Source organism: Lygodium microphyllum, chromosome 6 (assembly GCF_053477565.2).
Source record: "Lygodium microphyllum isolate KBCC chromosome 6, Lygodium_microphyllum_v1.1.10, whole genome shotgun sequence".
NCBI lineage: Eukaryota > Viridiplantae > Streptophyta > Polypodiopsida > Schizaeales > Lygodiaceae > Lygodium > Lygodium microphyllum.
The window spans coordinates 125,840,670-125,865,838 of record NC_141140.1 but is presented as its reverse complement, the minus strand read 5'-3'; the positions used below and the strand labels follow the sequence as shown (position 1 = coordinate 125,865,838).

Sequence of the window (25,169 nt, the reverse complement as noted above, 5' to 3'; positions counted from 1 at the left end):
CTTTTGGCTTTGACATCCCGTGATTTCCTTGCGTCTTGAGCTCGTAAATTTACTCTAACCCCAGTTACACCTCACATTTGCAACATTTACTTATCCATGTGATTAAAAATTAATCCACATATTAAGTGAGATTTCAAAAATACATGTCCTCATGACACTTGTGGCCTGGGAAAGTTCGATTCCTATGTGCAACTGGCCTACGATCCCTAATAACTATCCATGGTCTCTTCGTCTGTTGCACTTGCCTATCTCTCTTCCTATCTCTATCTTTGCCTCCTTTTTCTAGTGGCTCATCTTCTCTACCGCTCTCTCTCACTCCTCTGTGAAGAAAACTACTAGGGTTTGCACTGAGAACACATAGAGTGTATGACCATGACAGAAACCAAAGAGACAGACATAGACACAGAGGGCAAAACTCAAACTCTAAATGCAAAACTAAAAAACTCAAACATAGAAACTCAAACACAAACAGATGATGGGAGAGAGAGAACACAACTCTAAAGTGAATGAATGCTGTAAATGAATGTAAGAGTGTACAGTGTGCTCAAGGATAGAGCAATATCGTAGTGTGATGTCTACCAGAGATGGATCCCAAGTCAGTGACTACCAATCGGAGAGTGAAGAGAGAGGAAACTGCAAAACACTGACACTCGGGGCGCCAGAGATAGAGGCGACAGCTGTAGAGTAGGGAGATGACACCAGGCGACTCCAGAAGGATGCAAACGCAGACTGTAGAATGTCGCCTAATGTTGGAGATGTTGGCGATGGCAACTGGAGGACAAATGCAGCGTGGGAGATGGCACTTGACAGTGGGCGATAACTGGAAGAAGGCACCAGGGCACTGCGAGGCTGGAGGGAGAGGTGGGAGCAGTTGCGAGGGCTGTACAACCACATGGAGGTAGACTGATGGTTGAAATTCGCACTGGAGAGTGTGAAACCTGTATAGACGGAATGAGGCTGAATGGGGGCAGCCTGTCTATTTATAGATGTGGAAGGGCGCCCCAAAAATTAGGGTTTCCACTAAACTCTCTCGAATTGCTCCCTGTTTTAGGGTTTTCATTGAACTCTCTCGAACCGCTTCCTGTTTTAGGGTTTTACTCTAAAAGAGCATTTTTAAGTGTGTTTTGGGCTGTTTAAGAGGCTAATCAGCAAGTAATGCATGTTTTAGCTCAACATCCCCTCTCAGGCCCAAAATTGAGCCAAAAGGTTAGGCCAATCATTGTGATGTTTATTTACCCCAAGGCGTCCCAACCCAAAGCAGTCAGCGCGCATTAAACAAAGGGTGCACGTCGGCTACCTAGTGGCCTACCAAGACTACAGAGGCGATGCGTAGTTTACCAAGGGAATCCAAGTAGTCACCCCAGAGAGGACAGGGCATCGGACAAAGGGTGTACGTCGGCTGCCCAGTGGCCTACCAAGCCCTACAAAGGTGGATAGAACTACATGGAACTTTTTTTTTTTTGGTAGAATAAGTGAGGTAAATTTTATGGGATGCGGCCAATTGAGTAATAGTGGCCCAGAAGACAAGAGTAGAGAGGGTACACCCAACACATCACAAAATAGTACAAGCTAACCCATCCACTCAGGGTGTTGATGATGAGGAAAAATAGGTGATGAGGCATTCATGTGATGAAGGAGAATAGTGGTGTGGTGATATTTGCCGCCGGTGGAAACAGCGGAGGATCCGCTCAAGTGGTGCTCTACACAATGAGATGCAAAGTATGCGACATGCTGAAGAATGCTCATGTAGCAGGTGTCACTTGGACAGTGTCCCTGGTGGGAAAATTGTTCACTTGCCCAAGCGCCCGAGTACAAAGATGATGAAATCATGCAATGCAAAGGGTAAGGTACAATAGGGGAAAGAAGCCGATGTCGAAGACAAAGTGTTGAAGCCTGTAGAATACCAAGAAGGGTAGAAACCCCCTCTCAACCTGGATGTAGATACCGAAGAAGGAAGAGGAGCTTGACGTCGGTCTTTGGATGGTGCCGAGAACTATAAGGAAGAAAAGAAGAGGAAGTGGATGTAGCACCCCGCTAGAAGAGTAAGGTAGAAGTCACCGCCAGGATAGCATCGAGAGAGATGCTGCACGATCCACCTCGGGAGGGGAAACCGCCATGCTGGAAGAAGAGCAAGCACTCCTGGGATGATGAAACCATGAAAGGAACGGTGCACATCCCCACGTCTCTAGCCCAGATAGGACCAAAGCAATCTGCAAGTTAGCCCTACACGGAAAGACAAAACCCTGCAAAAAAGAGATGAGAATCTGCAAACACAAAGGTTAGTGGTAAGATGCTCTAAAGCAAAACATAACAGAAAGAAAATCTAACACAAAATAAATGCAATGAATGTATATGTGTGTGAGTAAATGCTGCGAAAGTCAAAAGAATGGAAAAGCCAAGGACAATGAATCCTACAGGCCTGACTCTAAGAGTGCGAAAAATAAATGCGAGTGGCCTAGGGTATCCGAAAGGACCTAGAGACATGCTAGTCTAAGAAGGTGGCTACCATCGCGTACGTGCAGTAGCAGGGCGTTGCCAAGGGAACGCCTGACGAGGTAGGGAGGAAGGTGAGATAGATGCATGAAGTGCAACTGGATCGGAACCTGCAGACCAATCAGCCAGTCCCTCAGGGGTAGTGAAAGAGATGGGCTGCTGAGGCTGTACTCGAGCCACATGTCCAGCAGCAACGGCGGGTGCTGAAGAAGCAGATGAAGCATGAGTGGAAAGCGTAGCCCCACTGGACTGTGCAGTCGCGGCGGTCTGCAGAGGCTTTTTAGGTGGAAGACCTTGGGCCTTGCAGCGACACCTCGTCCACATGGCCTGCTCTCTGGCAGTGTGTGCAAAATTGGTTTTTCTTAGGGAGTTGCTGCCAGATAGGTCTAGATTCTTTGGTTCCATCTGAGGAAGAGGAGTCACCCTTGGATTAGCTTGCCTTTGCATCTTGCGAGTTCTTGCGCCACTGTTGGTTTTTTCTCCCGAAGAAGAGGCAACCAACCCCCTTTGCTCTGAATAAGGCTGTGATGAGGATTTCTTGTGGACTTGATCATGCAGCCATGTGTAACGTAAGAATTGACACTCAAACTCGTAGAAGGTTGGCAATCGAGGTTGGGAGATGATGTGTTGAATGAAATTGAAGTATTTTTCGGGCAACTTATTCAAGAAGAATTTAACCTGATCGTCGTCTGACTTTGGAGATCCATTAGTGGCGAACTTGGCAAGTAACCGCCTATATTCAGCCAGCTTGACTTTCAGATCATCCCCTTCCTTAATAGAGAACTCTTGAAGCTCAAAGTCGAGATTGATACGCCGACTACGATCATGAGCCGCATAGCGGTCGAGAAGGTGACTCCAATGCTCTGATGCGAGCGGGAAGTGTTGCAATTGAGAGTGAAACTCAGGAAGCAATCCTTGCATTAGCTCGACATTGATTGTGGCATTGTGGGCTCTCCATTGACAGATGTAATCAGGATGAGCTCTTCGAGGTCCGACATAGACTCTAGACCAATGACGAGGTCCCAAAGACCTTGAGACACAAGCACTTGTTGCATGAAATTAGACGAAGTGGTGAAATGTGACCCGTTAAAACGTGTTTTTTTTATGAAGGTATTCTTGGCCGTTGCAAGAGGAGTGGTAGTACTCGGAGATGGATAGTGTGAAAAAGTGTAGTGTGGGTAGGATGGGGAAGTGGAGTATACTTAGGAATGGGCCCTAGAGTGCCCACCAGGCATGCGGGTAGTGTGCAAGGTGGATCCATATGTAGGGATGGGCTGACTAGGCATGGGCATGGTAGCCATATGAAGAACCCAAGGAGGTGGAACGAGAATACGGGGAGCAGAAGATGGGAATCCTTGCGCAGGTGTAACCCAAGGAGAGTGTGAAGACGCACCATAAGTTGAGGATGGAAACCCCTGCGTTTGAGTGGTCATGTGAGATGTAAAGCTGGGGAGAGTCAGGCGTTATGGGTATGTGCATTCGTTGAAAGGTGAGAGGCACTGTGTTAAAGGGTGGCATTTCCCCTAACGAAGTACCATGGTGCAAAGAGAGAGAGAATGAGGTGGAGAAGGAAAAGGTCCTAGGAGCGGAGATGGAAGATCCAACCCCTAGGGTGTGTGATGTAGATGTGGAGTGTAATCCAAGGTTTTGGAAAGATGATGAAAGGTGATCAAGGTGTGATATAGAAGAGGGTGGGATGGGAGGAAAGTCAGAAGTGTGTGTGATATGCTCAAATGAAACAGAAGCTGTAGATGTACCTAAATTTCGTCTACTTCGGGAGTCCCCTCTATTGAAGTTCACATATGCAAAGTCATCCAGATCTTGTACCTCAAAAGAAAAAACATGCGAGGGTTTTGATTCATGCAATACAAAAGAATTGTACAAACCTGACATTGGACTTGGCTGAGATGATGAAGATGGATCCCCAGACTTTCTGAATGCCGTATGTCCTCCATGATCAGAGAGGTGGCCAGCCTCACCAACTGGTCCGAATGTGGTAGCAAAAATGGTAGGAGGGGTGTAAACATCACCATACTTGTTGCGATAGTACTCCTCAAAGTCCTCCTCTGTCATGTCAGTGAAATCTGGTGAAGGTGGAGTGTCATCCTCCTTGCCGAGTCCATAATGCCATCTTAGGGTCTCCAATGATGGAGAAGCATGATAAGACATCATAGGAATTGGAGAAGAAGGTGTCTGGGACATTGTGATTTGGTTACGAGTTGTATTGTGTGCCTCGCACAAAGACTAGCTCTCCACAATATCCACAGGATACTCTTTACAAGAGCACCAACTTTGATACCATGTGAAGAAAACTGCTAGGGTTTGCACTGAAGACACACAGAGTGTACGACCTTGACAGAAACACAAAGAGACAGACACAAACACAAAGGGCAAAACTCCAACCCTAAACGCAAAACTCAGAAACTCAAACACAGAAACTCAAATACAAACAGAAGAAGGGAGAGAGAGAACACAACTCTGAAGTGAATGAATGCTGTAAATGAATGTAAGAGTGTACAGTGTGCTCAAGGGCAGAGCATTGTCGGAGTATGACGTCCATCGGAGATGGATCCCAAGTCTGTGACTACTAGTCGGAGAGTGAAGAGAGAGGAAACTACAAAACGTTGACACTAGAGGCTGCCAAAGACAGAGGCGTCAGTTGCAATGGGGAGATGACACTAGGCGGTTCCAGAAGGATGCAAATGCAAGTTGTAGGATGTTTCCTGCACTGCGAGGCTGGAGGGAGAGGTGGCATCAATCGCGAGGGTTGGATAGTCACGTGGAGGTAGACTGATGGCTGAAATTTGTACTGAAGAGTGTGAAACTTGCGCAAATGGAATGAGGCTGAATGGGGGCAACCTGTCTATTTATAGATGTGGAAGGGTGGCCCAAAAATTAGGGTTTCCACTAAACTCTTTCGAACCACTCCCCGTTTTAGGGTTTTCATTGAACTCTCTCGAACCGCTCCCCGTTTTAGGGTTTTACTTGAAAAGAGCATTTTTCAGTGTGTTTTGGGGCTGTTTAAGAGGCTAATTAGCAAGTAATGCATGTTTTAGCTCAACATCCTCCTACGAGGCAAGGACCGTCTCCCTTCATTCTAAAAGGATTCCAAGCAAGGCCTACTATTATGTATCCTTTGCTCTACACTAAGGCAATATGTTGCAAGGTGGCCTATCATCCTGCAAGCAAAGCACTGTCCTAGGAGACCATTGTAATATATTGTCTAAATCATATACCCTCCATACATTGATGGAATCTTGATGGCATGAGGAAGGGAGCCTAGTGCTAAAGTAGGGACCATAACTTTGAATGATGAGTACTAAGGTCACCCCTCCGCCACCACATCTACGAAGGTCTTGTCCCACTGAATGACACACCCAAAAGCTCTGCCAATTTGGGCTAATGAGGCAAGAAATACTTGTTTAGGCCATGTAGGTGTACCGTGATAGACGTGCCATCTCCAAGGGTGGAATAATCCTTGCTATCAATCCACCTATCAGAGAAGGCAACTGTAGTTCAAGCATTAAATGGGCTAGTGGCAAGTGCTACTGTAGATTGCTCTGGTGTGCTAAAGTTGTCCTTGAAGCACCTTTCCCCAATGGGGTTATCTTTGTAACTCTTGTTGGGGTGCATATGAGGGCTACTTAGATGCCAGTCAAGGTCATCATGTTGTGTGCACCTATATCAGGGAGTCTTTCATTACGGTTAGACATTGTTCATCGATCCTTCTTTTCCTCACTCCTCACACCCTCATTGGTGGCACATTGTAACTCACGAGGGGGTTGCATGTATTCAGCCATCATCATCCTTATGAGCATTTCTAATATTTGTTTTACTTCATTTTTTCATGAGCATTTCTAATATGTGTTTTACTTCATTTTTTACTCGTGCATTCTGATATTCTTCAGGAAAGGTCCTCTATGCTATACTCAATTAACAAGAGAACTGTGTACACATTGAAGTGGAAGCAATAATCCTTTAGTGGAAAAGTGCATACAATGATGTGCTTCTAGAGTACGTGAATCCAACCTTCCTCCTCAGATAGGGTGGTAATAACTTGATTTAATAACACCAAGTAATTAATTCACGTAAGTTCAAATGCACACTTTACCTCTTAAATCTTGGACAATGGACAGTCGATTGGCCCCAAGATTGGTGCCTCTTTCAGTATTTCTTTATCTTATTATTGCAAACGCATGGAGTAAGTACAACAGAGATTCTCGATCTCCTCCACTAATCCAAGTGCTATTTGTTGTCATTAATGATCAACAAGCCTTTAAACCAGTTTGCCTCTTGGTTTGCTTGGGGATTGGCCTTCACCCTACTTCTTGAAAGACAAATAAAGCCCTAAATCTCCTTGAAATTCTTTAATTTCAACTGTTGGAATTAAAGTCCTAGGCTCTCAATTCTGAGTATGCATCCCAAGGTGGCTGTCAAACCCTAATTCCTGTTGTAAATTAGGGTTTACAGTAGAGATATTCCAATATCTTCACATCTAATGACTCAATTGGCTAGATTTTACTAAGATAACTTGAGAGATGATTGTAGAATGAGAGAACACTATAGAGAGAGAAATTTCAGAGTTTCATTACCAGAAAGGTTGAAAAACTGTTGCTGCCCTACTCAAACAACCATGGAATCTGTCACCTACAACTTAGGACCACTAGAAAGACTATTGTCTCCACGTCGATACTGTCACCTACACCAAAAGGGCCTTGAGTAATTGTTAGCCCTTAGATTGGTCGACAATTCTGAGCACCCATCCCGAGGTGGTTGCTTGCTGTAAATTAGGGTTTACAGAAGAGATATTCCAACATTTCCACCTCTGATGACTCGAATGGCTAGATTTTGTTGAGATGACTTAAGAGATGCCTATAGGATGAGAGAGGATGCTGGAGAGAGAGAAGCTTCAGTGTTTCATCATGAGAGAAAGGTTGAAAAATTGTTGTTGCCCTGCTCAAACAATCATGGAAGCTATCACCTGGAGCTTAGGACCACCAGAAAGACTGATGCCCTTGGTTCATGCTGTTACTGATACTAGAAGGACCTTGGGTTGCGGTCATCTATACCTAAAGGGCTGCAAATTGTTGTTGCCTACTGTAGGATTGGTTCCTGATGGGGCTGCAAATCACATCAACAGCATATACTTGCTCCCTAACAACCTCCTCTCTCACAATGGTTGGAATAGACTAGTATTAGCCCCCAAAAACGTTTTTTCCACTTGCATGGGCAAGTTTTGCGAAGTGGCAATCTTTTAATCCCATTTTCAACATTATTCAACTCATTAAACTAATTTTTAGAATATTAGTTTTGAAAATTAATTTAATAATTATTTTAATATCCCAAAAGATAGTTCCATCAGCCAATAATTAAATTGGTCAGGTGAATTTGTCTTCCAAGTATCCTTGAGCAGTTATAGCCCTTAGACCGACATTAATTAATTAATTAATACCTAGCCTCTAATGTCACCACCAGCATTAGTGGCCAATAAATTAGCCTAGGCCAAAATTTGACATGGGATACCAGCTAGTATTTGTTAAACATAACTTATTATGACTTTTGCCTTTGGCATCAACTAATATTTCAAGGTCTTAGGTCCCACGCTATGAAATAATTAGCTTGCACCTTACATATGCAAGTCACATTAGCACATTTGATTAACTTTTAATCAAATGTTAAGCAAATCAATAAAATTTTACATCCTCATAACAAACCACCTTGCAATTGTCCTCGATTGCATTGCAATATTGCAAACCATCCATTGCCACCACTAGAAATATATGCTAGCATCGTAGTTAAACAATATTTGCATCTATTGCTTAATGATGCTCATGTCCTCTATATATCTGAAATTCCAGCCAATTAAACCAATTATGATCGATACACGCGAATCATAACCGTTGTCAAAACCATAAGGGATGCATCCACATACCAAATCCCAACAATGCTCTGACAACCAAGGCATTGCATTGTATAAACTGAGTATAAACAACATCTCATAGCAATGATATTGTAATCACTCTTCCTTCTCGAATAGGTGGTAAATAACTTGATTTAACACTAATTACACAAGCATAAAATTCAGATAAACTAAAATGCACACTTTACCATACAATCTTGGACATTGGACAACCTGTTGGTCCCAAAATCAATGCCACTTGTGTATTTCTTTAACTTTTATTGCAAATGGATGGAGTATAACTGAGATCCTCTAACCTCCTCCACTAATCCAAGTGCCTCTTGTTAAAATTAACCAGCAAACCTCCAAACCAATTTGTCCCTTGGTTTGCTTGGGGATTGGTCTTCACCCTGTTGCTTGAAAGATAAATTCAGCCCCAAATTTGATATTGTCTAGCTAGCCTCCTGAATCTTCTCGAAATTCCTCAATTTTAGCTGCTGGAATTTAAGTCTTGGGTCCTTAATTCTGAGCACGTATCTCAAGGCGGTTGTCAAAATCCTAATTTCTGCTGTAAATTAGAGTTTATAGTAGAGATTGACTGAAATCTCTTCCTTTGATGGCTTAAACTACTAGAAAATATTGAGATAACTTGAGAGATGGTTGGGGATGAGAGAGAATGTTGTAGAGAGACAATTTTCAGAGTTTCATTGCGAGAAACATAAAAAAACTGGTGGTGTCCATCTCAAACAGCCATGGAAGCTGTCACCTATAGGTTAGGACCTCCAAAAAGATTGCTTCCCTCTTCTATATGCTATCATCTGCACCAGAAGGACCTTGGGCTGCTGTCACCTACTCTTGGAGGGCTCCAAACTGCTATCACATGTTGTAGAATTGATCCATGGTGGTTGGAAATCACATGAGCAACCTCTCCTTTCTCTCTAACAGCCTTTTTCTCTCTCACAATGATTGGAATAGACTCCACCAGCCCCTAAAAACGTTTTATTCACTTGCATGGGTTGTGCCAATTGGTAGCCTTCTAATTTCATTTTTTAGCATTATTGAGTTTATTAAATTAATTTTCAGAATATTAATTTTAAAATTTAATTTAATAATTATTCTAGTGCTCACAAAATTAATTCCACCAGCCAATAGTTAAATCGGCTAGGCCAATTTGTCTTCCAAGTATCCTTGATCAATTATTAATCCTTAGACTGGCATTAATTAATTAATTAATGCCTAGTCTCTTATGTCACCACTAACATTAGTGGCCAATAAATTGGTGTAAGCCGAAATCTAACATCGGGTACCACCTAGTACTTGTCAAACATAACTTATTATAACTTTTGCCTTTGATAACCACTACATCCTCGGGGTCCTTGGCCTATTACCATGAAATAACTGCCAGGCGTATCACATGTGCTAAAACAACCTTGCACATTTGATTAATAACTTAATCAAATGTTATCAACAAGATTAAAGCATCTCAAAATTTCACATCCTCGTGACAAACCTTTCCCTCAAAATCCCTGCAATCGCCCTCAATTGCATTGCATTGTGCCAAAGAAAAAGCATACTGGGCTAGAATTTCCATAAGGCATCACAATCACAACATTGGCCACTGTAGTCCAACCATGCTACATGCCCCAAATGTCACGAGGATGTGAAAATTTGATGCTTTGCTTATGTTTAATTGACATTTGATTAAAGAATTAATCAAATGTGCAATTAAAAGATGCACATGTGTTGCATATGTGAGGTGCAACCTACTTTTTCACAGTTGAAGGCCGGACCCTGTGAAAAAGATGGGTGTCAAAGGCAAAAGTTGTAACAATTTACACTTGTTAGATTCTAGGTGAATTTTGGTGTCAGTTTGCTCCTAGGACCATTAATTGGCCATTAAGTGTCAGTGGTGACACTAGGGACTAGGCATTAATTAATGGATTAATGCTTGTCAAAGGGTCAATTAATGCATGGGACCACTTTGGGTTGCAAATGGCCTAGCCAATTAATTTTTGGATGAGCAAGGTCAATTTTCTAGGCATGGATTAAGGGCTGAATTAATTTTCAGAATTAATTAATTCTAAAAATTAATTAAATATTTGGAAATTGCTGAAAATGGATTAAGAAAGCTGCCACTTGGCAAAACTTTCCCATACAAGTGGGGGAAAGGCTAAATAGGGCTGAAGGGAGAGGGAAATCTCGTTTTTTCATTTTGGAGCTGTTGGAAAGAGGTGTTGGACTGTTGCTGCCAGCTTTTGGGGCCATTTCCCAGCCATTGGAGACCATTTTGGTGATGGAGATTGCATATTCTTGACCTTGGGAAGCTGGCAATTGCTGCTGATGCACTTTCTCCTGAAGATCACAGTCTTTGATACTCCTATTGTTGTTGGTGCATCCGTTTGGGGCTGGTACAGCAGGGTAGCAGCTGATTTTGATCAGTTCTTCACGACAAATCTCAGAAATTTCTCCCTTTACAGCATTCTCTCATCTCCTTCAGCCTATGCTCAGCCATTCTCAGGACTTCTCAACCATTTGGAGGAGATTTCAGCCATTTTTGGTGGGCTGATCTGTAATTTCTGCAGTAAGCCCTAATTTACAGCAGAAATTAGGGTTTAGCAGCCACCTTGGGATCCGTGCCAGAGATTGAAGGCTCAAGGGACTGAAATTAGCAGCTGATAATTGAAGATTATCAAGGGATTTCAGGAGTCAGCCCATCCCGAATTGATTTGGGGTAGCATTTGGCCAGCCAAGGGTTAAATTGGAGAAGAAGTCTCGGGTGAATCAAGGGGCAAATGACCCAAAAGGCTTGCTGGTCATTTATGGCAGCAAGAGCAATTGGTTAGCAAGTGGAGATTGAAGAATCTCAAGTTGTACTCCTTCCAATTGAATGAAGCTAAAGAAATACCGCAAGGGACACCAGTTTTGGGGTCAACAGGGAGTCTACTATCCAAGAATGTTATGGTAAAGTGTGTATTTCATTTTATGTGCATTTATTTATTGCTGTAATTAACTCTTAAATCAAGTTATCACCACCCATTCCAAGAAGGAAGGCTGGTTTCACCAAACCTGTAGAAAATTTTTAGCCAACATAAACAATCCAGAATTGTTGCTAGAAACCCATTGGATACCTCCATAGCTAATGTCTCAACTGTTCTAACTTTCAATCATAGAAAATCATTAATTCAGCATAAACCATGGCTGAAATTGTCAATGGCATTTAGTAACATGATGCTGTCCATGGAACCAGCAGTAAACCAATGAAAACTGAGCATAAACTGATCACTTGCTGATTTGAGAACTGATCACAAACTGTTGCAAATGTGACCTCAAAGTAATCACAAATTGATTGGAAAAATTGATCAGCAAATCGATGCAAAAACTGATGCAAAATTGATCCCAAATGTGACCATAAACGGTTCTCAAACTGATCAAAGACTGAGCTAAAACTCATAAGAATTTTTGTCTCAAAACTAAGGCAAAAACTCATACCAAACTAATCATAAACTGATGCAAAAATATAGTTTTAGTGCTAGGTGAAACTCATATTTATGTGCATACATCTCACAGTTACTAGTACACTAAGTAGTGATTCTATGGCAGACATATTGTCAGCACAGTATCTTGGATGTATGTTGAATACATCCAAGATTGACTACATACGAGAGCTGTCCACAAGTGGAGAGGAGTGGAAGTGCTACCTCCCCCTTGAGCATCAAGCAATGCTCCGCACCCCTGCTTTGCTGAACCTGATTGAGCCCCAACAACCAAAGTTGGCTCTAATTGAAAGGCATCTCAGTAAAGTTGCAACAATTGAAGATAGTCTGCTAAGCCATCCTCTATCCACTTTGCATCTATTAGTGAAACAATTTTGAAGCTTCACCAAGAAACATATGGAAACTTTACCCCTAACTGTACTTGCCTGAAACCTCCATTAGATTGTATGTCTTTCTTTCCCTAAGCATTGCAATGCTTTATACGTTCACATTGCTACAATTTTAACTTAACTAATATTCAACATTGCATCTAGTTGACCATCCCTTTACGTGTATCTAACATGCTAGGAGCATCGAATGCACTTTGGACCATTGCAATGTGACTGTGCATGGGAATTTGCATAGTACCAACCATTCCAAGATACATTTTCCGATACATTGCATGTATTACTAGGAATATTTTGTATCATGATCAACACTATACGGAGCATTTGTATGATCAACATCAATATCATGAGTCCCAAACACAATGGGCTGCATATATGCATTGCCAAACTTGCCACTTTGTGCCACGGTATCATGCTAACATTGTTATACATGGAGTTATGCATACTACCATCTATACCCAGATACATTGGGTCTTGCACATCATGCACTGGTTGCTGCATACCATAAGGAGTTATGCCATACATCCCCATATGTAGTCCCTCACGCATAATAGCATGGAAACTAGTGTAACCACCAAAGTACCCTAGCTGCCCCTTCATTGCATGCATGCCTTGCTATCCAAAAAGCATTGGATCGGCATTTCCAATTCAGCCTTGCATATGCATCAATTGCCCCACTAGTATCATTTGCTTATGCTCACTATCCACATTTAGAACATCATGTTGTTGTATTGGCTCTTCCTTTGGTGCATCTTGCCATTCCGAAGCTCTTGAAGATGATCTGTTCTTCTTGCCTTTGCTGGTCTCTTTTAAGGGGTACAAAAAGTGCAAACATTTCAGCTGTTGTCCTCAACTAATCTTTAAACCGGTCATCAAATTCCTCTTCACTTTGCTGGTCATCAGCCTCATTATGCCTTGAAGGCCTTGCATCTTGTCCAACAATAACATTTTCAGCTTGCTATCCATGGTTTGAGCCTTGTCCAAGGTTAGGCAATGCATTTCCTTCATTCCCATGTAAATGTTCATACTGAGAGGCATCATCGCTGCTTGATTGCATCTCACTGCATGAAGATATATTGTTGTAATTTCTCAACTAAGAGCACAAATGAGCACTAGCATAAAGCTTTGGCTTGCAAACAGGTGTCTCAGGCCCACCAAATCGAGAGATTGAGTGGTATCTCGGCAATGGAACCATGTAACCAGGCTTCCTTTTTGGATAGAGTGGTAAATAACTTGATTTAACATTAATTACAGCAAGCATAAAATTCACATAAACTAAAATGCACACTTTACCATACTATCTTGGACATTGGACAGTTTCTTGGCCCCAAAACTGGTGCCCCTTGTGGTATTTCTTTAACTTTTATTGAAAATTGATGGAGTATAACTAAGATACTCTAACCTCCTGTGCTAATCCAAGTGCCTCTTGCTATCAAAATTAACCAGCAAGTGTCCAGACCAATTTGTTCCTTGGTTTGCTTGGGCATTGACATTCGTCTTGCTCCTTGAAAGACAAATTCAACCCCAATTCTGATATTGGCTAGCTAGCCTCTTGAATCTCCTTGAAATTCCTCAATTTCAGCTACTGGAATTCAAGTCCTAGGCTCTCAATTTTGAGCATGCACCCAAGGCAGGTGTCAAAACCCTCATTTCTGTTGTAAATTAGGGTTTTTGCAGAGATTGGCTGAAATCTCTACCTTTGATGACTCAAACTATTGGAAAATGCTGAGATAACTTAAGAGACGACTGGGAATAAGAGAGAATGTTCTAGGTAGAGAAATTTCAGAGTTTCGTTGCAAGAAACATTGAAAAATTGCTACTACCCAGCTCAAACAGTCATGGACGTTGTCAGCTATAACTTAGGATCACCAAAAATATTGTTTCCCCCTCTTGTATGTTGTCATCTGCACTAGGACCTTGGGTTGTTGTCATTTGTTTTTGGATGGCTCCAAACCTCTTGTATATTGTCATCTGCTCTAGGACCTTGGGTTTTTGTCATTTGTTTTTGGATGGCTTCAAATTGCTGTCACATGCTGTAGGATTAATCCATGGTGGCTGCAAATCACATGAGCAACCTCTCCTTACTCTCTAACAATGTTCTTCTCTCTCACAATTGCTGGAATAGACTCTGCCAACCCCTAAAAACGTTTTTCCCACTTGTATGGGCAAGTTTTGCAAAGCGGTAGCCGTTTAATTTCATTTTTCAGTATTATCCAACTTATTAAATTAATTTTTAAAATGTTACTTTTAAAAATCAATCTAGTAATTATTCTAGTGCTCATAAAATTAATTCCACTAGTCAATAATTAAATCAGCTAGGCCAATTTATCTTTCAAGTATCCTTGAGCAATGATTGACTCTTAAACTGGCATGAATTAATTAATTAATGCCTAGTCTCTAATGTCACCACTAATATTAGTAGCCAATAAATTGTTATAGGTCCAAATCTAACATAGGGTACCATCTAGTACCTGTCAGACATAACTTATTACAACTTTTGTCTTTGACATCCACTACATCCTGGGGATTCTTGGCCTATTACCATGAAATAACTGCCATGTGTATTACATGTACTAAAACAACCTTGCATATTTTATTAATAACTTAAATTAAATGTTATCAACAAGATTAAAGTATCTCAAAATTTTACATCCTTGTGATAGACATACTACATGATAGTTATGTAAAGCATACATAAATTGCAAACCACACATAACTTACGCATTGTACCTCTCTTATATCACTTGCAAATGTACATTTCATACCATCCATATATCCCATACATCCCTTGCAAATGTACATCACATCCAAATGTACATTTTATGTATTCGATACATGCTAGCAACCTTGCAAATGTATAGTTTCAGAGCCCAGGTGCAAACAATACACATCTACATACCAACTCACAGTGACTAGTATATTGAATAGTAATCCCAATAGCAGCAATACTTTCAGTGTATTCTATCCTAGATGTAAACTAAGTACATACGAGATCCACCACATAATTGAGATGTCGATCACTATGGGAGTGGAGATGTGACCTCCTCCTTGAGTATTATGCAATAGTTTGGACCTTCTATGCTCTGTTGAACCTGAATGAGCCCCATCCAAAGTTGGCTCTAACTAAAACACATAAAGGTGCAACATTGCAGACAATCTGCCACATTGCCCTTATCATCAAATGTGCAAGGTTATTTAAGCACGTGTGATGCATATGGCAGTTATTTCATGGTAATAGGCCAAGGACCCCGAGGATGCAGCGGGTATCAAAGGTAAAAGTTGTGATAAGTTATACCGGTTGGGCTTTGGAAGTTAGTTGGTGTCAATTTTGACCTTGGGATAGTTATTTGGCTAGCAAGTGTCGATGGTAACATTAGGGACTAGCATTAATTAATTAATTAATTTCAGTCTAAGAGTCAACAGAGATTGGGAACCACTCTAGGTTGCGAATGACCTAGCCAATTTAATTATGGATACATTTAATTTTGAGCAGGGTTAGAAGGGCTGCAATTAATTTTCAGGATTATTTAATTCTGAAAATTAATTAAATAGCTGAATAATGCTAAAAATAGGTTTAGAAGATTGCCACTTGGCAAATATGCCCGTATAAACAAAGGAAACGTTTTTGGGAGCTGGGTCTCAGCCATTCAGTCAATTTATAGCTTGGGAGAGGGGAAGAGAGAGCTGTTGGTTCATTTTCTAATCGGAGAACAACTGAGATTCACTTATGTTCTCCGCTATTCAAAGTGCTACTTGCTGTCATTAATGACGAACAAGCCTTTAAACCAATTTGCCCCTCAGTTTGCTTGGAGATTGGCCTTATTGGCCTTTACCCTGCTCCTTGAAAGATAAATTAAGCACCAAATCTAATATGGATTGGCTGGCCTTTGGAATCTTCCTATAATTCTTTAATTTTAATTGTTGGAATTCAAGTCCTGGGTCCTCAATTCTAAGCACACATCTGAAGATGGTTGTCAAACTCTAATTTCTGTTGCTGTAAATTAGAGTTTATATCAAAGATATTCCAATATTTCCACCTTTGATGACTCAAATGGTTGGATTTTGCTGAGATAACTTAAGAGATGGCTGTACAATGAGAGAGAAAGCTGTAGATTTTAGAGTTCCATTGCGAGAAAGGTTGAAAAAATATTGATGCCTTGCTCAAATAATTATACAAGCTATCACCTACAAGATACGACCACCAAAAAAGGCTACTGCCCCCTTATCTATGCTATCACCTGCACTAGACAGACCTTGGACTGCTGTCACTTGCACCTGGAGGGCTCCAAACTGCTATCACCTAGTGTAGGATTGGTCCTTGGTGTGTAAATCATATCAGGAGCATCTCCTTGCTCTCTAACAACCTCCCCTCTCTCACAATGGCTAGAATAGACTTCTACTAGTCCCTAAAAACGTTTTTTCACTTGCATGGACAAGTTTTGCCAAGCGGTAGCCTTCTAATCCCATTTTTCAACATTATCCAACTTATTAAACTAATTTTTAGAATATTAATCTATGCCCAAAAAGATAATTCTACTAGCCAATAATTAAAGTGACTAGGCGAATTTGTCTTCCAAGTAGCCCTAACCAGTTATTAGCCCTCAGATTGGCATTAATTAATCAATCAATGCCTAGCCTCTAATGGCACCACTAACATTAGTGGTCAATAAATTGGTCCAGGCCAAAATCTAACACCCGTTACCACCTAGTACCTATCATGCATAACTTACTACAACTTTTGCCTTTGGCATCAATTGATATTTCAAGGTCTTGGGTTCCACATTGTGAAATAATTAACTTGCACCTCACATGTGCAAGTCACATTAGCACATTTGATTGACTTTTAATCAAATGCTAAGCAAAGCAATAAAATTTCATGTGCTCGTGATAGTACCCTCATGAAAGATGGTCTTCCTAAATTCCATCACATCCCTTGTAGAGGTGCATCCAAAGTAATCCATTGGTAATGAAGATGGACTAACAACGTTGTTCCAAGGTGTGGATGGTGACATTCACTTAGTGCTATTGACTTCAATCGCTTTGAAGGTCCTGAAAATTCCTGCAGCCATAATTCTTTCAATCTTATTTGATTGGCCAAAAGAGGTACGTGTCACATCATTAGCCTCTGAAGATCTGATCACATTTTTCATGTAGCAACCAATCAAGCTGTGAAGAACTAGTCACAATCTCCAAATGAAAGTCTATCACATTCTCCCACTAGAGATACACCCCAAATATAACTTTAATTTATAATTACTGTCCTATTTGCTTTCATAATGGTGGTTGTTTATTCCACTTGCTACCCATAAGCAGAATGAATTGTTAGGAAAACTCTGTGAGCAACTAAAACTGTCTGTCACAAGTTTCTCAAATTTTCACCCTGTAAAAGATTTCCTTCAATTTATCCAAATGGCATTATTTGTGGAGTCCGTATGATATTCAAGCCGTCAAAATCTTGCTTTTCCACGAATTACGATGCATAATCTTCCCTGATTTGTTTAATTCAAGAAGCTCTTCCAACTCATGCACGTCCAGTGGATCCGCAAGACTCGATTCATCTGGTTATCCCACATATGTCTTCAGTTGGTCTACATAGAAAGGCTTGTGAATCTGCCAGTGGTTCCATAAAATTGACCTCCATACAGCCTTACTAATTCTTGCTATGTCCATAATATTTCTTGAAATTTTTGACCTAACGGCTTTTGTTCCCTTCTTTTTTATTGATTGGCCAAGCTGTGGCCAAGCTAGTTATATGAGTAGAGTTGAATTTTCTGGTGGGATCCTTAATGAAGGCAGTTCATTATTGAAATTTTGGAATGGCGCATGAATGTGGAATTTACAGCATAGTTTGCATGCTCTGATTGACTGGAGGCTTCAGCAGTGTGGCACTCTTACGAGGGTTGTCAAGTTTTTAAATTGCCTACGTGCATACGTGCTTTCATGAGGAGGCAAATATGTTGAGTGTCTTATTTAATTAATGCTCCGTGAATGACAGGCTCATTTCTGTTTGAGTTACCTGAAGCTGGATCTTACTTCATTGCAATATGAACAAAATACCTTGGAGGGGAGGATGTGGAAGACATTCTTTTCGTGTTTCTCAGTTTGTTAGAAATTCTTCACATACAGGAAAAGATGGGGGAAGGATTTCGTTTATTCAAAGTAGTTCTGGGTCACACAAAAGTGAGAAGCAAGAGAAAAGTTCTTCCACCAGTACTTCTGTTTTGCAACATCAACAAATCGTTAGTCCCACACCAAAAAGTTCCTGTCAAACAGATGTGGTTAAGCGAATCTATGAAGTTCTAGGAACTGATGGGTGGGAAAAAAACATGGGAAGGCTTTTCTCCACGTGCAAGCTGAAGCTATCAGCGCATCTTGTGGTTGAGGTTGTCAAGGTGCAGAGGGATTTACAGCTAGCTATAAAATTTTGTGTATGGGCAGCTCAACAAGGGGATGCTTGGTATAACTCTACTGTGAGCGATGTTTTGGTTGAAGCAGTAAAGCATACAAAACAATTTAGAGAAGTGAGGAGAATGCTGGATTGTATGAGAAAGGATGGGTTTAAGGTGCCTGTTGAGATCTTGAATGATCTTATCAGGAGCTGTTGCTGCACTGGATTAATAGATGAATCTATCAGAATGCTGAAGGATATGAGATCTTATGGTTGTAGGCCCTCAGTATATTCATATAATCCTATACTGGATTTACTTGTTAAAGAAAATCAACTAGCTCTTGCACATAAGGTTCACAAGCAAATGGTGCATGAAGACTGCAGGTTGAACAAAGTTACTTATGATATCCTGATTCACTGTCATGGAAAAGCAGGATTGGTGTCGGATGCACACAAGCTTTTAGTGGAGATGGAGCAGAAAGGCTTTCAACCAGATGTCATTACCTATACAAGGGTTATTGATGGTCTTTGCAAGGTTGGATTTGTTGATGAAGCTAACGCTCTTCTCGCTGAGATGATGTCAAAACACTGCATGCCGAATGTGGTGACCTATAGTGCAATCATTGCAGGACTTTGCAAGACACAGAAAGTGGGTGATGCATATAAGCTCTTAAAAAGAATGACAGAATCAGGTTGTATACCCAATGTATATACTTATAGCATATTGATCAATGGCCTTGCCAAGCGTGGAAGGCTTGAAGATGCTCACAAGCTTCTGAAAGACATGAAAGAACAAGGATGCCATCCCAATGTGGTGACTTACAGTGCTCTTATTGCAGGTTTCTGCAAGTCGAATAGGATACCTGAAGCCCACCAGCTTTATGAAGAAATGGTGGACAGTGGCTGTGTTCCTGACACTGTTACTTTCAATACGCTTCTGAATGGCGTTTGCAAAATAAGATGGATGGAGGGAGCCTTTACACTTGTGCATGAAATGCTGTTACATGGCTGCTTTCCTAGCACATTCACCTTCAATATTCTTTTGGACAGTTTATGTAAGGGGAAGACGGAGGATACAAGTCTTCCACTTCTCTTCAAAACTATTGAGTATGGTTGTGCCCCTAATGTAGTACTTGACAGTGTGTTAATAAATGACTTATGTAGAATCGGACAAGTGAGCCAGATCTCTAAACTCCTGGATAAATTGACCCTTTCAGGTTGTACTCCTGATGTTGTCACATATAGTACTCTCATTTATGGTCTTTGTAAGAGCAACAGATTAGATCAAGCTCGTGACCTTCTGCATGAGAAAGACTTCTCTCCCAATGTTATTACCTACACAACTATGATTGATGGCCTTTGTAAAGCAAGTAACATGGATGCAGCATTTACTATATTGATGGAGATGATTGAAAAAGGTTGTGCTCCTGATTCCATAACCTTCTGTACAGTGATCGATGGCCTCTGTCAGGCAAAAAATACCCAAGATGCTTATAAAGTAGGCAAGGCAATGCTTGAAAAAGGGTTTGCTTTTAATCCTGTGACTTTCAACAACCTGATCGACCAACTTTGCAAAGAGAACAAGGTAGATGAAGCCTGTGAACTTGTAGAAGATACCATTCAAAAAGGTGTTGCTCCTGATGTCATCACCTTCAGTGCGCTGGTTGACAGTCTTTGCAAGGAAGGTCGAATGCATTCAGCTCACAAGTTATGGGAAGACATGATAAAGATGGGTATGTTTGTGAACAAGCATTAAGTCTCCAGTTCCCAAGAAAGATATAGCCATATACTGTAAAAGCCTTCCAAGTCCAGATGATGATTATATATGCAGACCATACACAAATGGGTGGCTGAAGAAAAGAGGTAGATGAAGCCTGTGAATTTGTAGGAGACACCATTAGAAAAGGTGTTTCTTCTGATGTGGTCTCCTTCAGGGCACTGGTTGAAAGCTTACACCATTGGAAAAGATGTCTCTCCTGATGTGGTCTCCTTCAGGGCACTGGTTGAAAGCTTCTGCAAGGAAGGCTGGGTGCATTCAACTCACAAGTCGTGGCAGGACATGATAAAAGAACGTTGGTGTTGCTGAGAAGGTGTTTATATTCATCCCTGTATTGGAAAAATCATTCAAGTTTATCAAATTGCAAACAGGTTTTGCCAAGAGCAGCAAGCAATCATCCCTATAAGTTGAGACTAAAAGCCATATGCACATGCCTAGAGAAGTGTCTCTCTTCCAATGAATAGCTACATTCGAGCTACATTCTCAGTATAGTCTTCTAATTAAGAGGACTAGCACCTCAATAAATTTTGTGCCTACTTAAAGGCCCAATTGTATTGCTTTATTTCCCTAGAAAAAACCACATCAATCCAATCAAGGTGCATGTATGCAGACCATTTCAGGGTACCCAGGGATCAAATCTGTTGTTTCACAGCTTTGTAAGTACTCGTCTTCAATATGAACCCGTTTCCCACATTCATTGATTTAACAAGTGTCTCATAGATCATCTTGCCTGACATGCTATGCCCTTACAATATAAGAAGCCTCCAGTTGCAGCAATCCATCAGGAGGATCAGTCTCCAGTTACTATTCAAGTTGATTTGTGGGAGGAAATGTATTTCCAAGGGTCCCTTGGCTGTCTGGAGTCTTTTTAAAGTCTCAAGTTCAAGATAAGCTAAACAGGCGCAATGCTTCAACAAACATCGACCATCTACGTATTAGCAGTCATCTTGGGCATCTGTTGGTTGTTGTCTCCTAACTGTTGTTGTTGTCATCATCCTTGTGCACATGCTGTTCTGTCTTTGCTAGGGCTGGTAACAGCATACTTTCGGTTGTTGTCTCCTAACTGTTGTTGTTGTCATCATCCTTGTGCACATGCTGTTCTGTCTTTGCTAGGGCTGGTAACAGCATACTTTCGGCTTCATCCTTCTGTGTATTGGGTGAATGATCTTCCTTAGGAATTCAACTCACGGAGTTGCTTCAAGCACATTGGGTGCTTTTTGAGGTTGCTTTAGGTAGTGGTAGAGACAAGTTTTTTTATAATGTGTTAAGTATATATTAAGATGGTAAGAAGGGTAGATACAGCATCATATGGGGATGCAACATGGCTAGGCCATAGTGGGCAGCTTTCTCAAAAACAATTTATAGACCCAGTGATGGGTTTTGACACGTGATGATGGCTACAAGATCATATTTCAGTGCCCTACATAGCTGAGAGCCAGATAGGCATGGATTTCTCTTGAAGACTACTTGAGCATTCTCCACAAAGGAGAGAGAATGATGCATTCGCAGAACAGATGTTATCCATTTCTTCACATCTGCCACAAAATGAACACATGGATGAGACCAGCATTCTAGACACCAATCGAACCCATAGCGGGAGCTTCTTGATTGTGAGCCTCACATCGAAAAAATTGAGCCTAAACGATGGTGTCGCTCTCCAGATCTGCTTTAGTCTTCTTTTCCAGGTAGAAGACCTGGCCCTTGGACAATCCTTCTTCCACTTTTGACAGAAGTTCATTGGGATGGTTGGGTTGAGAGATCTGAAGTCCTTGGAACTGAAGCATTCTGCAAGCAATTTTCCTCCCGAGCTTTTAAGGGTGTTTATGAGAGGGAGAGACTTGCTAGTTATTGAACTGGGTCAATCCCCCCATATTAACTGCATCTCTTAGATTGTGCAGAGCAGGCTCGTCCAAGTTAAAACAGGCTTGGATAGATTCGAGGGACAATGAGCAGTGTGAATCCAGGTCTCAAAGGTCCCCTCAGACCCTGACACCCCGCAAGTGGAGTGCCCTAGCCAAACTTGAAATCCTGTGCATTGATGCCATAAGCTAGTGTGGAAGATTTTGGTTCAAGAAAGAATTTACAAGCCACCATATTCACTCATACTTGCAAGAGAAAACCTGTCGTACTCTCTTTCTAGAAGATTGGTAGTTTTTTTTGCGTGCACATGGCATTTTATGGATTGGGAGATAGACCAACGGGAATGAAGTGTTGTCCGAACACTTGAGGGCCCAATCTGTGAATAGGTTATGGTGCAATTACTTATGTGATTGTTTATGCTTTCATAGGCTACTACGTAGTTAGAAGATAGCCTTATGGTTTCCACTTGTTGCTGTTGATGAGGTAAGGTATCATTGATGGGTAGAGGATGGGAAGTATTGTTGTTATTAAGGAACATGAAAGCTGAGGGGGAATCATGAAGAGAATCTCAAGCTATTTGAGTAGCATGGAGCACACGGTCATGGATGTAGTGGATGAGGTTCTTTTACAACACCTCAAAGAGTAGAAACTACTATGTAAAGTGAGACTGTAGCATTGGGAGATTTCTAATTGACTTGCTAGTTGTTTTGCTTCTGACATTGTGGTTGTGGTAGGAGAGACTCAAAAAGGAATGAAGAGAATTGTGCTAGCGACTTGGTCCCTAGATGTGTCCTACCCTTTATGTGCACTAAGGCTACATGGGGTGATTAGGAAGTGGGGCTAGGGGGTGAGTGATAAAGCTGGTTAACCGAGCCACCAAGCATATGTAACTTGAGGATCCCTGATGCGGTCCTATATATGTGAGTGTAATTTTTATTTATTTATTTAATTTTAAATATTTTTTCTTCAATTTCTAATGCAATACAAGAGAGTTTTCAGCCTTGGTGAATGTGACAAGATTATAAGGGCAATGAGACTTAAGAAGATGCATGCATTAGAAAGAATAGGGAATAGTTAGGGTTGGTTATTGAAATTTGGTCAACAAGGAAAACATTCATTATTGATGAAGTTGTGTCTTCTCATTTGAGTTGGGTGTTCCTTGTGGGAAGAGAGAAGGTAGTCGATAGACATACTTGTCAAGGAATATATACATGCAAAGGATGATCTTTCTAGATATGGTCCTTGAAGTTTTGTTCCTAGTGAGGTTTCCTTGTTGTTGTATGCCTTCTTAGAGAAATGGGTGGGGACTGTAAATAAGAAGAGGAAGAGCATGAAGGCGATTGTGCTCCTTTGCACCCAGGTCCATGTTTGCTATTTTGTGCATGCCAAGAGAAATGCATGGGGACTATAAATGAGAAGAGGAGGAGCATGAACCCATACAAAGGCTAACAGTGTGAAGACAACTATTGATAGATGGTGTGTGAAGAGAGCTCTTTCGCTCAACCCCTGAGACCTACGGACCACTTACTGGTCAAGCATTTCAAGCCGAGCTGCCATGGCTACCTCTCACATAGCTGACGCGCTCTCCCTACCTATGAGGTGTAGTGAGCTTACCTTGATGCCCAATCGAGTACCCTCCTCTCCCGTGCACACCGGTAGCTTCACGATCCTCAATGCAAGCTCGAGCAACCTCAATCCCTCTCCGTCAAGCTCCATCCTCCATAGACACACGAGACAAGAGAAGAGAAGAAGATGAAGAGAGGAGATGGGGAGCTTCTTCTCCTCGATCCCTCACTTCCACATACTCAAACCCTCACTCTCTCACACTCCCTCACTCAAGCACAAACAAGAAGGCAAGAAGAAGAGAAGAAGAAACTTTTTTCCACACACCAAGAATGAGAGTTTCCATAAACTTTTTGGCTTATATACATGCCCTCTTTCCCTTGGGCGATCATTCCCTTTTTACATGGTTGGTCGTGGCCTAGGCCCTTTTTCCCTTTGCCCTAACTTCCTAGCTTAGTCCTACTGCCCGTCCATGGTTACAAATTGCACAGGAGGGAGCCTGGTGCTCGTTTACAAAGATTTTGGCTGCGCCTTTATATTTAAAGGTGCACCTTCTTGCTTTTGGTTGTTTTGCAGCTTCCATGGTTGCGCCTTGGACTCCTGGTGGTTGTTCCCATGCTTTTAGATATTTTTCAGGCCCATTCTCTTGTGAGGCGCCTTTTCCTTTTTTTCACCTTGCACTTTTCCTCTTGATGCCTCTTTTTTCGCTTCTCTGTTTTGCAGTAAACATTACCCCCTCCTAGCTGAGTGCTAGTCCCATGGCATTGCTGGGTGGTGAGTTGGATGGTGGTGATGGAGTAGCTGAGTGGCTTTTTGAGTTTGTATACAATCCCTGGCTGAGGATGTGTTGGAGGGATTCATGCTTGAAATTGAAGATGGTGTTGAAGTGAGTCCCTTCGGGGAACTGGTTGTGGTGGAGGTTTGCCTTTGAAATTGACGATGGTGTTAAGGAAAATCCCCGTCTTAAGCTTGGCCATGGGTGGATCTACCCTTGATTAAAAATAGAGTTGGGTGGATCCTCCTTGGAGAAGTCAAAGATGGTGGACCTTTCCTCGAGGTTGAAGATTGAAAGGTGAGAAGGATCGAAACTTTCTTGGGAGAGCTATGGCGGGAGAGCAAGAGCAAGAAAGAAAGAGAGAGCAAACGGGAACTCCAATAGTCACAATGTGTGACCGGACCTTCCTTTATTCAAATTGTCACTAAAAGAATAAAGAATAAAGTGACAGTGACGGGCGTCCGCCACTTGCAGTGTGTAGTGGCGGGTATGGTCAATGTAGTAATACATGGGTGGCTAGGCGGAGGTGCCTTT

The 25,169-nt window shown here is 41.6% G+C and overlaps 1 protein-coding gene across 3 annotated transcripts in view; it reads left to right on the top strand.

The window, feature by feature from the left end:
- Window positions 1–21,311, top strand: part of LOC148035091 (uncharacterized) — an 86,640-nt gene extending 65,329 nt beyond the window's left edge. Inside the window, exons 2-3 of one of the 3 annotated variants that reach the window (XM_087680045.1) lie at window positions 6,402–6,507; window positions 18,268–21,311. In XM_087680045.1, the coding sequence (XP_087536171.1) occupies window positions 18,317–20,416 (2,100 nt within the window). In that variant the 5' untranslated portion in view covers window positions 6,402–6,507; window positions 18,268–18,316 and the 3' untranslated portion in view covers window positions 20,417–21,311. The remainder of the gene's footprint in view (window positions 1–6,401; window positions 6,508–18,267) is intronic. The other 2 variants (XM_087680046.1, XM_087680044.1) reach the window with 2 other exon arrangements.
- The last annotated feature ends 3,858 nt before the right edge of the window (window positions 21,312–25,169 follow it).